Here is a 14,135-nt window from a genome sequence, read left to right on the forward strand (position 1 = left end):
GGCGATTAGCTCTGAGCAAATGACACGCGGATCAGGCTGTGGGGGGAGTTTGGAAAAACTGCACAGGAGTGAGCCTTCCAAACAGAACACGTGGCGTGCGTAAATGGCTCAGAGATGAATGACCAGGACGGGTGGAATATTCTAGAAGCCCAGTCCAGCTGCATTCACTACAGAGGAAGCACTTCCTGCCAGAGTTCAGTGGGAGAAAAGCGTGGCCAGGACAGGGACCCCCAGCCGGGGAAGGAGTCTGCAGGAGGAAACCGAGGCAGCAATGCCCACAGCTTCTGGGTCTGTTCCAAAGCTGGTGCTCATTTGCGGAAATCATTCAGATGAGTAAGACCCAAATTAATGTTCTGACTTTACTTGAATGCCAGCTGATCAGAATTCAAGGCCAGTCCCATGGGAACATGAGTGAAATGGGGCCACGTGTAGGCAGATGTCCCAGCTACTCTGGACCCCATCCAGCGCCTCCTCCAACCCAACTCCAACATCATCAAATGGTGGCTCCATGTGCCTATTTCTGGTGCCTCGGGAAGCTCGTTTTGTTTTTCAGATCGTGGATACATGGATGCAAAGACCAACAGAGACCACCTTGGCTGATCCCCATGGTCTAAACATAAAAACAAAGACATGACACTCTACTCCCTTTCCTGGAGCCGTTGGCCCCGTGAAAGGCACATGGCCACAGGGAGCCTCTGGCCGTGCCGACCGGCAGCCCTGGTCCCCTTCGTCCCAGGGAGGAGCCATCCCTGCATCCAGACAGACCCCTGTCTTGGGGAGGACAGTGCTCACCATCCCCTGCAGTGTTTCTAGAAAGTTCTGTGCTGTCTGCTTGTGATCAGTTGAAATTACAACATACCTGGGCCCTGGTCAGCAAAACGATTTTTTAAGGGGTGCATAATAGGGAGAGACCCAAAGGCATCGACGTGAAAGGAATGGGGACCACACAGGGCTAACTCTGCAGGTCTGGGTCTCCAACCTCACTGGTCCGTCCTCAGTCCCAGAGAAGAGTCCCATCCCGACTGGGGGTCAGGTGTCGGGCGCCCGGTGCCCAGCGCTCGCCCTCCCTCCCTCCCTCTCTCCCACCTTCTTTTGCCAGGAAGCCACCCCTAAGGGCTGAAGAGGCCGGGATGGGCACAGGCTGAGACAAGATGGCATTTTCCTTCATCACCGTAAACAGGTGTCACTGCGGGAGTCTTACTTCTAAGGCACTTTTTTTTTTTTTTTGGTAGAAATAATATTGAGAGTGTATTTTTAAGATTGTACAGCATAAGACTAAAGAAGAATCAGGTGAAAAAAGCGTGCCTGGCTGACTCTGTCGGTGGAACATGTGACTTTTGATCTCAGGCCCCATGTTAGGTGCAGAGATCACTTATAAAAGAAAATCTTTAAAATGTTAAAAAAAAAAAAAAAAAGAATAACTGGGTGGCATGGAAATGGTGACAGATAATGGTTTTCACCAAAACACATAGATCAGTGATGTGAGGTCTATTTTCCTCAGATATACAGACGATGATTTTTCTTTGCCACTATAGTGATCACACTTTCCGTTGAGATGCTATTAAAAAACCACCAATTTTCACAAGTTGGCTTTGGAGTCTTAGCCAGCACCTTCCCCTTGTCTCCCTCGCCCTCACAGCCCCGATGGCAGGCTGGAGCCCGCCCACCTGGCCATCTGCCTCCCTTGTCCACACAACGAAGCTCTTCTTTGCACTGTTTCTGTGTCCAGAGACTCGTCTGAAACGCTTTCCTTTCAGAATGACTTCAAACGTGAGGCTCTTTTCTGCGTGAGCAGGGTGGGGGCTGTGCTCTGTCTGCAGCACCTGCCTCCTCCGTGCTCGGGTTCTAAGGCACATTGTGTAAGGAGAACGTACCCACGGGGCTCACCCTCCGGGGGCACGCTGATCCCTGCCGCCAGCCGAGGCCATCCCGTGAGAGGCGGGACAAGGGGGCGGCTGGTGCGTGGCCGGGAGCACCCACTGGGCCACGATGAGGGCCGGGCTCTGGCAGGACATGGGCACCCCCTGAGCTCAGGAAGCGGCCCGTGACTCAGGCTTCACGGGTGGCCTTTTATATCCCCCTCCTTCTCTGCCAGAGGCGGGTGCCGGACAACACGGCCACGCCTTCTGCCCGCTTCCTAGGGGCTTAGACACACGGACCCAGGCTTCACCCCTGACGTGGGGGTCAGAAGGAAAGGAGCCACGGAACCGGCCCAGCAGGAGGGGCTGCAGGGGTAGCAGTCAGAGGAGGGTCCCGCACCTGCGTGTGCTGCCCGCACCACAGCCACAGGGTGACGAGCGCAGAGAGCTGTGTATTCGCTAGTGTGACCACAGTCACACGCCCCCTCCCCCCCCCCCATCCTCTGTCACCTTATGCTGTCATCGGGAGCTTCTGCAATCTCGCGCAGGTGGGAAATCTGAGGTCAGGGTGGAATTATTTTGCCCAAGTCACAAAGCAAGAGGCGCCCAACTCCAGCCCCAGACCTGCCTGACCCGCAAAACGGTGTCCTCTCCTCCCCCCACACCTGGCACCTTCCATCCACACCTTCAGGACTCCGGGTGCCAGGCCAGGGCTGAGCACGTGGGCACCAGGGAGGGCCAGTGCGGGCCCGACGCTGGCCAGTGTCCAAGGTGCCTGGAGTCCTCCCGGGCACCTGCCTGCCGAGGCACAGGGCACCCGGAGCAGTCACTGAGGAGGAACCTGGGACCTCCTGTTGCCTGTCCACTGGTTACACCTCTTCATTGCTCACACGGCAGGGCCAGAACGATCCCTTTTCTTTCCACACCCGCCAATTACCCACTAAGGAGAGACACAGGAGCAAAAGGCATCGTCACCTACCGGTTCCTCTTGGTTCTCATGTTTCGGTCTTCCCTGCCATCCTCAGACCTCGACCCATCGCTGTGGTCGGCTGGAAGAAAACCAAGTTAACAAGATTGCCGGTCAGCGCCCATAACCCTGGCAAAGCCCGGGCAGCCCCCACTTCCAAGCGGAGTCAGCTGGAGGGTCAGGAAACATACTTCCCACAAAGACTGATATCAAATCCTGGAACCAACCTTCCCTTGGTACTCGCTCTATGTTCCAGCAGAAGAGAGATCTGATTCTCTTTCGTGCAGAGAAGGCATCTCTAGCTGCCGCCCGTGTGTAGAGGCTGCTAGATCGTCCAGAGAAGCCAGAGGCTGGAGACTGGGAGGTGGGCATCACCCAACCCCCACCCCCCTGCCCCGCCGGCACCTTGGGACTCAGGCCCTGGATAAGCCCTTCTGTGTCACGTGCCCCAGCAGGTTCTCACAAGTGACCTGAGAGACCTGGTCCCCCCTCTGTCCACTGCAGTGAATCACCCCACTTTTTTTTTAATATTTTATTTATTTTTGATAGAGAGAGACAGAGCACAAGTGGGGGAGGGGCAGAGAGAGAGAAGGAGACACAGAATCTGAAGCAGGCTCCAGGCTTAACCGACTGAGCCAGCCAGGTGCCCCTCTTTATTTTTGAGAGAGAGAGAGAGAGAGACAGAGCGTGAGCAGGGGAGGGGTGGAGAGAGAAGGAGACACAGAATCCGAAGCAGGCTCCAGGCTCCGAGCTGTCAGCCCAGAGCCCGACGCGGGGCACGAACTCACAAACTGCGAGATCGTGACCTGAGCCGAAGTTGGACACTTAACCGACTGAGCCACCCAGGCGCTCCGTGAAGCACCCCACTTCTGCACACGGCATGTACCTCACTACTGGCCATGCAGCTTCTTCAAAAACCCAAATTGATTTTGAAGACAGGCCCCCTGTTTCCATCCTGAGGAGGCTGGCCTTGTAAATATTTGATGAGCTTTTGGAATGAAAAAGTAAAAAGGTGCTTCAGCATTTCTTATTTGTCTCCAAAAGGGAAAGAGGAAAAATGAGTATCAGGATGCTTCCAGAGCATTATTATTTCAGTCCTGACAGATGAACGATTTCCATACGCTCCCTGGCGTCACAACTGATTTCTGCCCTGCTTCTCATTCTGTGTCCGTCACGCACAGGAGACCACTTTCTCGTGCCCGTGTCCCGTGTGGGCAGAGGTGCAGGGGGCTGGGCTCCGTGGAGCATCCCCGGTCTCCGCGTCTGCCAGCCCACCTGGCTGCCTGTGTTCCACCCTTCCTGGGGAGGCTCTGCCATGAGAACGGGGCCACGAAGGATGCGCTGTCTGGAACCCCAGCGAAGCCTCCGCCCCCCACCTTTTCATAGGCTTCTTCCTATGTTCTGTGTGGGGCTGCCTGCAGGAGGAGAGAGTCAGGTTCTGGAAGCTCCCGGCTGCCCCAGCCCAGCCGTCGTCCTGGTTGGGGTTCCTCCCACGCACAGCCACCCACGCCAAGCCGCGTGCACTACACCACGCCATCACGGGACCAGTGGGCGCTTGCCAAGAACCTTCTGGAAGCCCCTTCTGGAAGAGGCTCGCCCAGGAAGGAGACGTTACAGACACGGACACTGTCCAAATGAAGATGGGGAGCGGGGCTCCCTGTGGGACAGTGGGGAGGGGTGGTCCGGGACCTCAGCCCCGGCAGCCTCCGCGGCACCTGGGGAGCCCTCGCGCAGGGAGCCTCCTGCGCTGGTGACGCTTGGGGCTGGACGTGCTGCAGGTTGCTCAGCACATGCCTGTAGCAGGGGGGACAGGTCCCAGGTGCGACAGCCAGAAATGTCTCTAGAAACTGCCAAACACCCCCTAGGGAACAGAAGCCCCCTCCTGGTTGAGAACCAGGCCTAGAGACGAGAGCATTTGTGACACCAGCTGATATGGGGGGGACTCACCGTCTTCACGCTCCACACTCTCTTCCCACATGGCCCGTCCAGGGTGCCAACAGTCAGCCCTTCTAGGCCGCTGCCCCAAGAGGCACACGCACCTCCCTGCCCCTACCCTGTCCTCCCCACCCGGCCTCTCTGCTTCAGTGGCCCACGGGCACCCCAGCCCTGCACACTCAACCTGTCCACCCCCGTACCCACTCTCCCCCGTCCCTGCCTCCATGCCTGCCAGACCCCTGCACCTGAGACGCCAGGACTGGATCCCGGCCCCTCTGCCCCGGGGGGGACAGGGGTCCCCCAGGGGCTCCGCCTCAGTGACCCCAGAGCAGCAGCGAGCCTGCCCGTCTGCATCTCAGGGTGTCTGAAGGTGCACCTCCTTCCCAGAGCGCCTGGGGGGAGGGGACGCTGCAGCCAGGTTTCGCAGAAAGAGAGGGACTGTGTTTTGCCATCTGCTGGCCTTTCAGGCAGAGAGGACGGGGGTGACGGGGAGCAGGCAAGGTGTGGCCAGAATAAGAAACCAAGTGGAGCAGAGGCAGACCACGCCCCTCGCTCCACTCCAGTACACACTTGAGGGAGGGCAAAGGGTAGACGTGAAAAATCAGAAGTTTTTTCAGGAAGAACGAGGTCATACAATTATAAAGCTATTGATTATTTTTTAAAGATCTTTTGTTGGTTTGTTGTGGATAGTCTCGTCGTGAGGAAAGTAACCAAGACACAGAATCCAGAGGCCGTAAAGGAAAATATTCGTAACTGCGACTGCCTTTAACAGTACAAGACCAGAAGGAAGATCACGCATTCGGCAGAGCGGGGGGCGCTGGGGTCGGCAGCTCTTCCGGATGCCCACCGAGCTCTGGATTCGGACGAGACCGCATAGCCGCCCGGATGAGCCGCCAGCCTTCAATAACCACAGAGATAATAACGGAGCAGAAACTCCAGAGGCCACACGCAAGGATCACACGTTTAAGAAAATCGTTTGGAAAAGTCACAAATGGATGCCTCCAGTCCTCCACAAGCAGGAACCAGAAACCCCTGAGGATAGGAGAATCCGTTTTCCAGGATTTCCATGTAATAAACCCAGAAAGTCCAGTTCTCAACAAAAAATTACAACCCATACAAAGAAATAGGAAAGCGTGGCCCATTCACGAGAAACAAGAATTGGACAGAAACCATTCCTGAGGAAAATGACCTGCGAACAGATGAGAGAGGTAAACGTGGGAGCTAAAACCATAAAACTCTTAGGGGAAAACACAGGGAGACATCCTGACAGCAGATTTGGTAATGGTTTCTTACCCATGACACCAAACCACAGGCGATAAAAGGAAGAAAACCCGAGAAATGGGACTTCATAAAATTAAAAACTTCTGTACATCAAAGGATACTATGACCACACAATGGGAGCAAACGTTTGCAAATCACGTATCTGCCAAGGGATTAGCACCCGGACCATGGGTGAACTCCTACCGCTCCACAACACCACCACAAACTAAGACAAAAACAACCCAATCATAAAAAGGACAAATGACGTGAAGGCACGCTTCTCTAAAGAAACCATACACGTGGCCAAGAAGCACGGGACAAGATGTCACACACCCTTAACCATTAGGGAAACGCCAGTCAACACCAGAATGATGCGCCACTTTACATGCTCTATGGTGGTGATCACAGTAGCAGTGATAATAATACTAACAATAAAAACGAGATCAGCGGGTTCTGGAGGGGATAGAGAAGGATGGGAAGACCCCCGTGTTGGGAACGTAAAACAGCGTCACTGCTGTGACAGAAGAAGTCTTGGCCGCTCCTCAAGAGGCCAAATGTAGAACTGCCCCTTGAGCCAGAAATTCAACTCCTCGGTATAGACACAGAAGAACTGAAGACAGGGACTCAAACGGCATCTGTGCGCCGATGTTCATACTAACACAATTCATGGTAGCCAAACGGAGGCAACAGCCAAGCGCCCGTCAACCGACGGACGGACAGGAGATGGGTCCACCCACACGATGGGATATCATTCGGCTGGAAACAGGAACGAACGTCCGACAGAGGCTACAGCCTATGCGGATAAGCCGAGAAGACACTAAGCTCGGTGAAGCCAGTCAGGCACTAAGGGGGCAGGACCGCCTGGTGCCACTCGCAGGAGGCCTATGAGCCGGCGAGTCCATAGCCGTGGGGGGCGGGGAAGGGAGGCTCCCGGGGCTGCGGGAAGAAAGTCACGGGGACTTGCTGATAATGGTTACGGAGTTTCCGTCTGGGGTGAAGACAGAGCTTTGGAGGATGTGGTGATGGTTGTACAACAATATTAAGGAAGTTAATGCCACCAGGTCGCACACTTAAAAATGGTTACAAAGACAGACGCCAAGTTACGTATACTTTAGTACGATCAGAAGAAATTCGGGACCGATTTTTTATGGAAAAAAAATCAAAAGATGAGGAAAAAAATACTGTAATCGTGCTGTAGCCCAAATACCGGTATCTACAACACTCCGTATATTTCAATAAAAGAGACAAAGACTTAAGCATGTCACGGGATACAAAACAAAACAAATGGCCAATAAACCTGTGAAAAGGTTCAATTTCACTCAAAACTTAAAAAACACCAGTCGAAACAAAGAATGGTTTTAAAATTCAAAGGTGGATGATCTCTGGTGCTTGCAGAAGTGTGCAGAATCTATTAGTGGGTCTGGGAGCTGGGCTATCGTGGAGGAAAATTTAAAAGGCATGTACCTTTTGACCTGGCAGTTCGAATAATACGAATCTGTACAATACAAACGCTTGTACAGATGCTCCTAAGATAAATACACGTGCACAAAGACATTCTTATCAGCACGTCCAGCTGAGGGAGAGGGAGCGGGAGAGAGGAGGGAACCTTGCACAGAGGACCTGAGCACTCTGCGGGAGAAGCCTGGGCCCCGGGAGCCAGGGTCAGTGCTGGCCAGATGTCCGAGTCCCGCCTACAGGACCGCCCCACGGGCCAGCCCAGAACGCAAGGCTCAGCAGGCCTGTCCTTCCGCTCGATGGGGGCCAAGCTTTGACGGGACAGCTGCACCCCTGACCTGAGCTCTCTGCCAATCGCCCTGCGACAGCTCTGTCTGCATTTCCTAAAATCCATGAAATTTGCAACAGTTGAGTCATTCATTTAAAATCGTTGTCCCAGGGGCGCCTGGGTGGCTCAGTCGGTTAAGCATCCGACTTCAGCTCAGGTCATGACCACGTGGTTTCTGAGTTCGAGCCCTGCGTCGGGCTCTGCGCTGACAGCTCAGTGCTTCCAATTCTGTGTCTCCTTCTCTCTGCCCCTTCCTCGCTTGTACTCTGTCTCTCTCTCTCTCTCTCAAAAATAAATAAAACATTAAAAATAATAATAATAAACACATAAAAGTTGCTGTCCTGTGCTCCTTAGGACTGCAGTTTGTGAGCCAATGGGAAGAACGGGCACCCCTGTTCCCTCCGAGACCCAGAGGAGAAGCAGCCCCCAAGACCGTGGCTGCCCGGGGCGAACGGAGGGGCAAGGTGGGTGCACTTTCCTGCTTGGCCACGAGCCCCGAAACCTGTCCCCCAGGCTGGGTCAGGGCAGCTGGCAGAGGTGGGTGGGGGTGTCAGCACCGGGGGACACGAGGGAATCCCGGGGCAGATCCAGGGCCCTGCACCGTGGCTCCATGACCTCCACCAGCTGGGGGCCTCCTGACACCAAAATTGGTCTCTGCGTTTCTTGTTTGTCTGCAGGTGGTGTTCAGTTTACGGCCTGGCCGCTGGTCTGGGACTCACTTTGCTCCTCCCCCACTGCCCCTAGGCCCCCTGCTCACTGCTGGGGTCGGGTGTCAGCCCCGTCCCCAAGTACACAAATGACTGGTCTGGAAAGGGACTAATGTCCTCCTCCTTCCCCTTCCCTCCCTTCCTCCTTCATTCCTGGGTCCGCAGTCAGGGGGTGACAGCTTGAAGCATTAGGTTCTGGGGAAAACCACTTTGAAAAATGCTCTTCCCGCCTCTCGGGGTTAACAGCTGCACAGACGGGACCCAGCCCCTGCATCAGCGCTAACTCAGCAGTGTTGCTGACCCCGGTTGAGCCTCTGCCCTGCCGTCCTGGCCACCCAGCTGCAGGAAACAGGGAGGTGACTGTTACGGAGCTTCATGAAGACCCCTGCTGTGATGCCTGTCCCGGCTGCCTGGCACATTCTGCTAGGAGTTCAGGCCCCCTGACCCTGCTTTCTGGAGGCATGACCTGTCCCCACTCACCTGCCCCATCTAGGGTCTGGGTCATTCATCCCGCAAAGAGGAGCCACGGGAGGGGCCCCCACGTGTTGTCGGGTGTGGGACACATGTCACATGTGAAGGGCAGCGTCCCTCCCAAATACCCGGGACAGCTGAACTCTGCTTGGGGCGGGGGCTCTGCAACCTGATCCCTAGGGACAGGTGATGCCCACACTGGAGTGTGGCGGACGAGTCGCTGAGCCCGGCCACCTGGTCCCCCTGTGGCTCGGAGATCCTCGTGCTGTCCCTGGGCAAACAAAGCCGGGGAAGTCACAGCTGTGTTGACTCACGGGGATGGTTCTATGTCCTACTTGGCGAAATGAACGTCATTAGCATTGTACATCTGTCTTGAATATAAATGACTAAAATGTTTACAAAGTAATTGAAGCCAAGTGACGTCCGTGCCCCCTCTGCTGTAGGTTGGGGACAAAGCGGCATTAGAGAACAAAGCCGCCTGCACCTGACTGTGGGTGTGTCGGGCACAGGGGGAGGTGCGTTCCCCTCACAGGCTCGCAGCTCACGAGAAGCCTGGTGGAGTCGGACCCACCAGGGTGCAAATCCGGGCCCCCCGCCTGACAGAAGCGTGACCTTGGGCCATCTCTTTTTTATCCCCTCTTCTGTAAAATGGGTACAAAGCCAGTGGGTTGCAGAATGATGACCCCAAAGATGGCCGTGCCCAGTCCCTGGAGCCTATGACTGTATCAGGTTAGGCTGCAAAGGGAGATTTGCAAAGCATCCTTCCTTGAGATGGGAGAGCATCCCGGGTCGTCCGGGTGAGTCCAGTCTCATCAGAAGGACCCTGCCAAGCGGAGGAGGAAGGCAGAAGAGTGTCCAGAAGGATCTGAGGTGCTGTGCTGCTGCCTCTGTGGCAGAGCAAGGGGCCCGGAGCCCCGGAAACCAGGCGGCCAGCAACACGTCTGCCGACACCCTGGGACTTAAGTACCGTGACAAACTGGCGTTGTGGCAAGCTGCTAAGCGTGTGATGGTGTGTCCCAGCAGCGACGGGTAGTTCACACAGACGGCGCCCGCCCGGTGAGGCTGGGGTGGGCTGGGCCCGCCGGGCGACGCACCCGTTTTCCGTGCGCACGTCCCTGCCCTCCCCCACCCGTGCCACCCGCAGCCCAGGTGCGAGGCCCGGACGGCCGGGAGCCCTCCACCCGGCACGAGAAAGGGGGGCTCTGGTGCCGCAGGGGAATGCGGCCCAAGAGCCGAGCGTCTGATGGGGCCGTGGACACCGAAGCCCGCGGACGAGCGCGAGCGCCCTCTGAACCGAGGCCCCGGCCGAGGCCCCTGCGCGGCTGGGGGGGGGGGGGGGGTCGCAGGTGCAGGGTGAGGCTGGCGCCTCTCCGTTCACTCCGGTTCCGCAGGTGTCTACTCTCAACGAGCCGTGGATTTCGAGAGCCGAACCCAATCAGGACACGCTGCCAGACGGTCAGGAGACGGTCCCGGGCTCTGTCTGACTCTCTGAGCGACGCTACCAGAATGAAGGGGCTCTGCTGCTCGTCTGCTGACTGACGAGCGGCTCGGCACTTTTGGCGGTGCTGTGTCCTGGACCCCGAAGCCGTCTGGCACCATCAGCCCCTGCTTGTTTGCCTCACGTCCCCGGCAGGCACGCACGCTTCTAGAACCATCGCAGCTAGATGTGGCAGCTCTTTTATAAAACTTGTGTATTTCATTTGCCTCTTGAAAGATAATTGGTATCCACTGGAAGGCTTAATTGCTCCATTCCAGACCAGAAACAGGTATTCATATATTCAAATCCATAATGACTCACAGTCGAACAAAATGTGAAAAACAAAATCCTCCACCAAGAACAATCTCCCCTGGAGCTGATTCTTATAATAATTAGGGTCAGATCACTGATGAGTCATGATGGATGAACAGCCAGGGAAAAATGTCACTTGCTGAAGGCTGGAGGTCATCAACTCTGCCCATTAATCGCTAATTAATCCTCCACAAACACCCTCTGTCCTAATTGTTTTGCGGCAAACACAACAATTTGGGCGGGTGGGTCTTAGGAAATTAGAAATTATGCACGTAAATGTCAATCCTACCCTGCGACAGGAAGTTGCACTGAGGTCATTTGCATATCTTGAAGATTCAGGTTAAAAAAATACTGGTTTAAGAAAATCTCTTCCTCTCTTTACAAGAGGAAGCAAGGTGAAAACTTGTTTTGTAACTACACATAATCTTAGTAATCACATATCTATCTAGGTAGAGTAGTTTGGGTCATAGTAGCAGGTTAATGGATGACAAAATATCCTGATACAATAAATCTAAATTTACCAGATATTTCTGCTTGTGTTTGTCAGACTTAAGACTCAACTCTCTAACTTTTTTAAGTCTAAAATGAGATTCTGTTGGGAGACTCAAGTGGAGCACTGATCTATGACCCACGTAACTCAGATCCCTGCCGTTAAATTAATTAAACAAGGAGGCCACCAGGCTGACGTGGCTCTGATTCCTTGAAGGTCTACTTAAGCAAACCGAAATCTAAGCCAGTAAATATCTCAGGTTGCAACACCAATCAAAACACTAAGGATGACCGGGGTGCCTGGGTGGCTCAGCCTGCGAAGTGCCCCACTTTGGCTCAGATCATGATCTCGCAGTTTGTGGGTTCGAGCCCTGAGTCGGGCTCTGTGCTGACAGCTCAGAGCCCGGAGCCTGCTTCGGACTCTGTGTCTCCCTCTCTCTACTCCTCCTCTGCTCATACTCTCTCTGTCAAAAATAAATAAACAGTGAAAAAAAGTGCTAAGGATGACCAATCACAAATAGGCACCTGTGTCTGAAGCTGTCGCCAATCAAACGGTTTCCCTTCTCCGCTTCCCCACCTTGTCTGTCCCCCCTCACCGCCCCACCTCCGCCGGCTCCCATCAGCTGCCCTGAACTGCTTCTGCTTTGGTACTCCCCAACTGGAACCGGCTTCTGCTCAAACAAATTCTTCAAATGTTTAATATCCCTCAGCTAATCCTCAACCCAGTCCTCCACCTACAATCCCCACAAGCCTTGAAATGGCAGGTGACTCAGCGGGGAGCTCTGTGCATGCCTCTGTTTCTCCTAGACCTGGCTTCATTAGACCCAAAGGATAGAAGCCACAGGGCAACCATGCGTTGACTGTTAATGAGCTCCTTCCTCATGCCTACCAATACTTCGGGGGGGGAAAAAGAGGAAAGGGAGGGAAGGGAGGGAGACAGGGAAGGAGGGAGGGAGGAAAGGAAGAAGGAAGGAAGGGAGGGAGGGAGAAAGGGAGAGAGGGAGGGAGGGAGGAAGGGAGCAAGAGAGGGAGAGAGGGAGGGAGGGAGGGAGGGAGGGAGGGAGGGAGGATGGAAGGAAGGAAGGAAGGAAGGAAGGGAGGAAGGGAGGGAGAGAAGGAGGAAGGGAGGAAGGGAGGAAGGGAGGGAGGGAGGGAGGGAGGAAGGAAGGAAGGGGGGGAGAGAGGGAGGGAGAGAGGGAGGGAGGGAGGGAGGGAAGGAAGGAAGGAAGAAGGGAGGAAAGGAGAAATAGCACCCAATTACCTATAAGTACGTAAGCTAAGGACACTGCCTGCATTATCCGTCTTTTACCCATCAAATAAAATCCCAGCTATCACAACTGCACCCCGTGTTTCTAATGGGACCGGGGAGTCCTGTGAGGCCCCAAGGTGTGCAGTGTTTTGTGGTCCGTGAGTCAGGGGATGGTTTTCTATGAGGATTTGTTTTCAGACCTTCTGTCAACAAAAGATTCCCTGTAAAAACGGACACCACTCAGTCAAAGGAGGAAACAAAATCACAAACCCAATTCGTAGTGTCCCTGAATGCAGCCAAGCTTTTACAGATTCAGTTCATGATGCACCTAAAGCACTTGTCTTTTCCCAATGTGGGTTGCCCCAGGCTCTCTGGAGAAGGGAGGGCCGTCTTATGTGAAACAAGCATATCACACTGTCACCTCTCAATCCTGAGGACCACCACCAGCTCCGGAAGGGCAACACTTTCCAGGCTCTCAGCGCTGTTAAAAGTGCTAAGAAAGCTTTTATAATACCGCTTTCTAAAGTTGTAGTTAACGCCTCTGCCTCTACCTTTGACTGAGAACTGTGGGCAGGTGCTGGCTTGTGTTGGCCCTATATGATGGAATAAAAACCATCGACAAGCTCAATAAAGCACCCCATAAAAATAAAGACCCTTTTTCCAGGGGTCAAGATCCAGTTTCCTGGCCTCTCAGCCCAGCGCGTGCATCTCAGGTCGGGAGAGTGCTGCCGATTTCAAGGTTCTCCAGCGTAGCCAATGCTATTTTAACCCACGTGCTCAGGGAATGGGGCTTTCCCAAGACCGCAGCTAATAAAAAAATATATGGCATCTAATCAGAAAGTATGCTTGCTGAAAATGCTGAACGTTCTTCTCAGACTCTGGGGAAATGAGATTTACACGGGTGTCTTCAGACACCATCACCTCCCGGCCAAGTAGCCCGTCCCCTACAGCAGGAACGCAGGAACGTCCCCCACATGCCCACCTCTCCCTGGAATTCAAGCACCCCTCAACTAAACGATGGATGGATTTTGTTCAAGGCTCTAAAACGAAGGTAGAAGGAAATTTGCTCTGCTTTGTGAGCGTCTGGTCTCTCAAGTGGAGCTCACGAAACATTTGGAATAAAAATTCAATGTTGGCTGATGACGGTGCTAGAAGCTTCCAGAGGCGGACAGAAGGCCTCTCTGAGTTCACAACTTTCCATAATGTGGCAAGGAAGCCCCAGCCAGCCCCCAGGAAGGACGTGCCCTCAGCAGAAAGTGCCATAAAAATTTAATTCCTAAATTCTAGAGTAGCCAAGACAATTCTTTAAAGATAAATTTCCTGCATAACTGGGAAAACCCCGCTTCCCATCACGACCATGAGGAACACGCAGTTCAAACACTAGGAAAGAGGACGCAAACGGCCCCGCTGTTAGTCACCTGTCGGGGCCTCCAGCTTGCGCTTGTGGGGCGGGTCCTCGATGATCCTGTTGAGGTCCCCACGGTTCTTCAGGTCCATGGGCTTCTCCCACACGGACAGCTGCATCGTCGGGTTGAAGAAGAAAACCCGGTCATCTCCCGTCCACACCACACACCTGTTTGAATGGAAAACTCACCTCAGTTACCCTCGGAGACATTTAGTTAAGAA

At 54.3% G+C, this 14,135-nt stretch overlaps 1 protein-coding gene across 1 annotated transcript in view; it reads right to left on the reverse strand.

Annotated features, from left to right (window-relative positions):
* Positions 1-14,135, reverse strand: part of TCERG1L (transcription elongation regulator 1 like) — a 166,810-nt gene that overhangs the window by 38,644 nt on the left and 114,031 nt on the right. The window contains exons 5-6 of the mRNA XM_040486936.1: positions 13,928-14,082; positions 2,839-2,908 (exon numbers count right to left, since the gene is read on the reverse strand). Coding sequence (XP_040342870.1) covers positions 2,839-2,908; positions 13,928-14,082 — 225 coding nt within the window. The remainder of the gene's footprint in view (positions 1-2,838; positions 2,909-13,927; positions 14,083-14,135) is intronic.

This window comes from Herpailurus yagouaroundi, unplaced genomic scaffold, assembly GCF_014898765.1.
Source record: "Herpailurus yagouaroundi ecotype Mexico unplaced genomic scaffold, PumYag 163, whole genome shotgun sequence".
In the NCBI taxonomy this organism is placed as follows: Eukaryota; Metazoa; Chordata; class Mammalia; order Carnivora; family Felidae; genus Herpailurus; species Herpailurus yagouaroundi.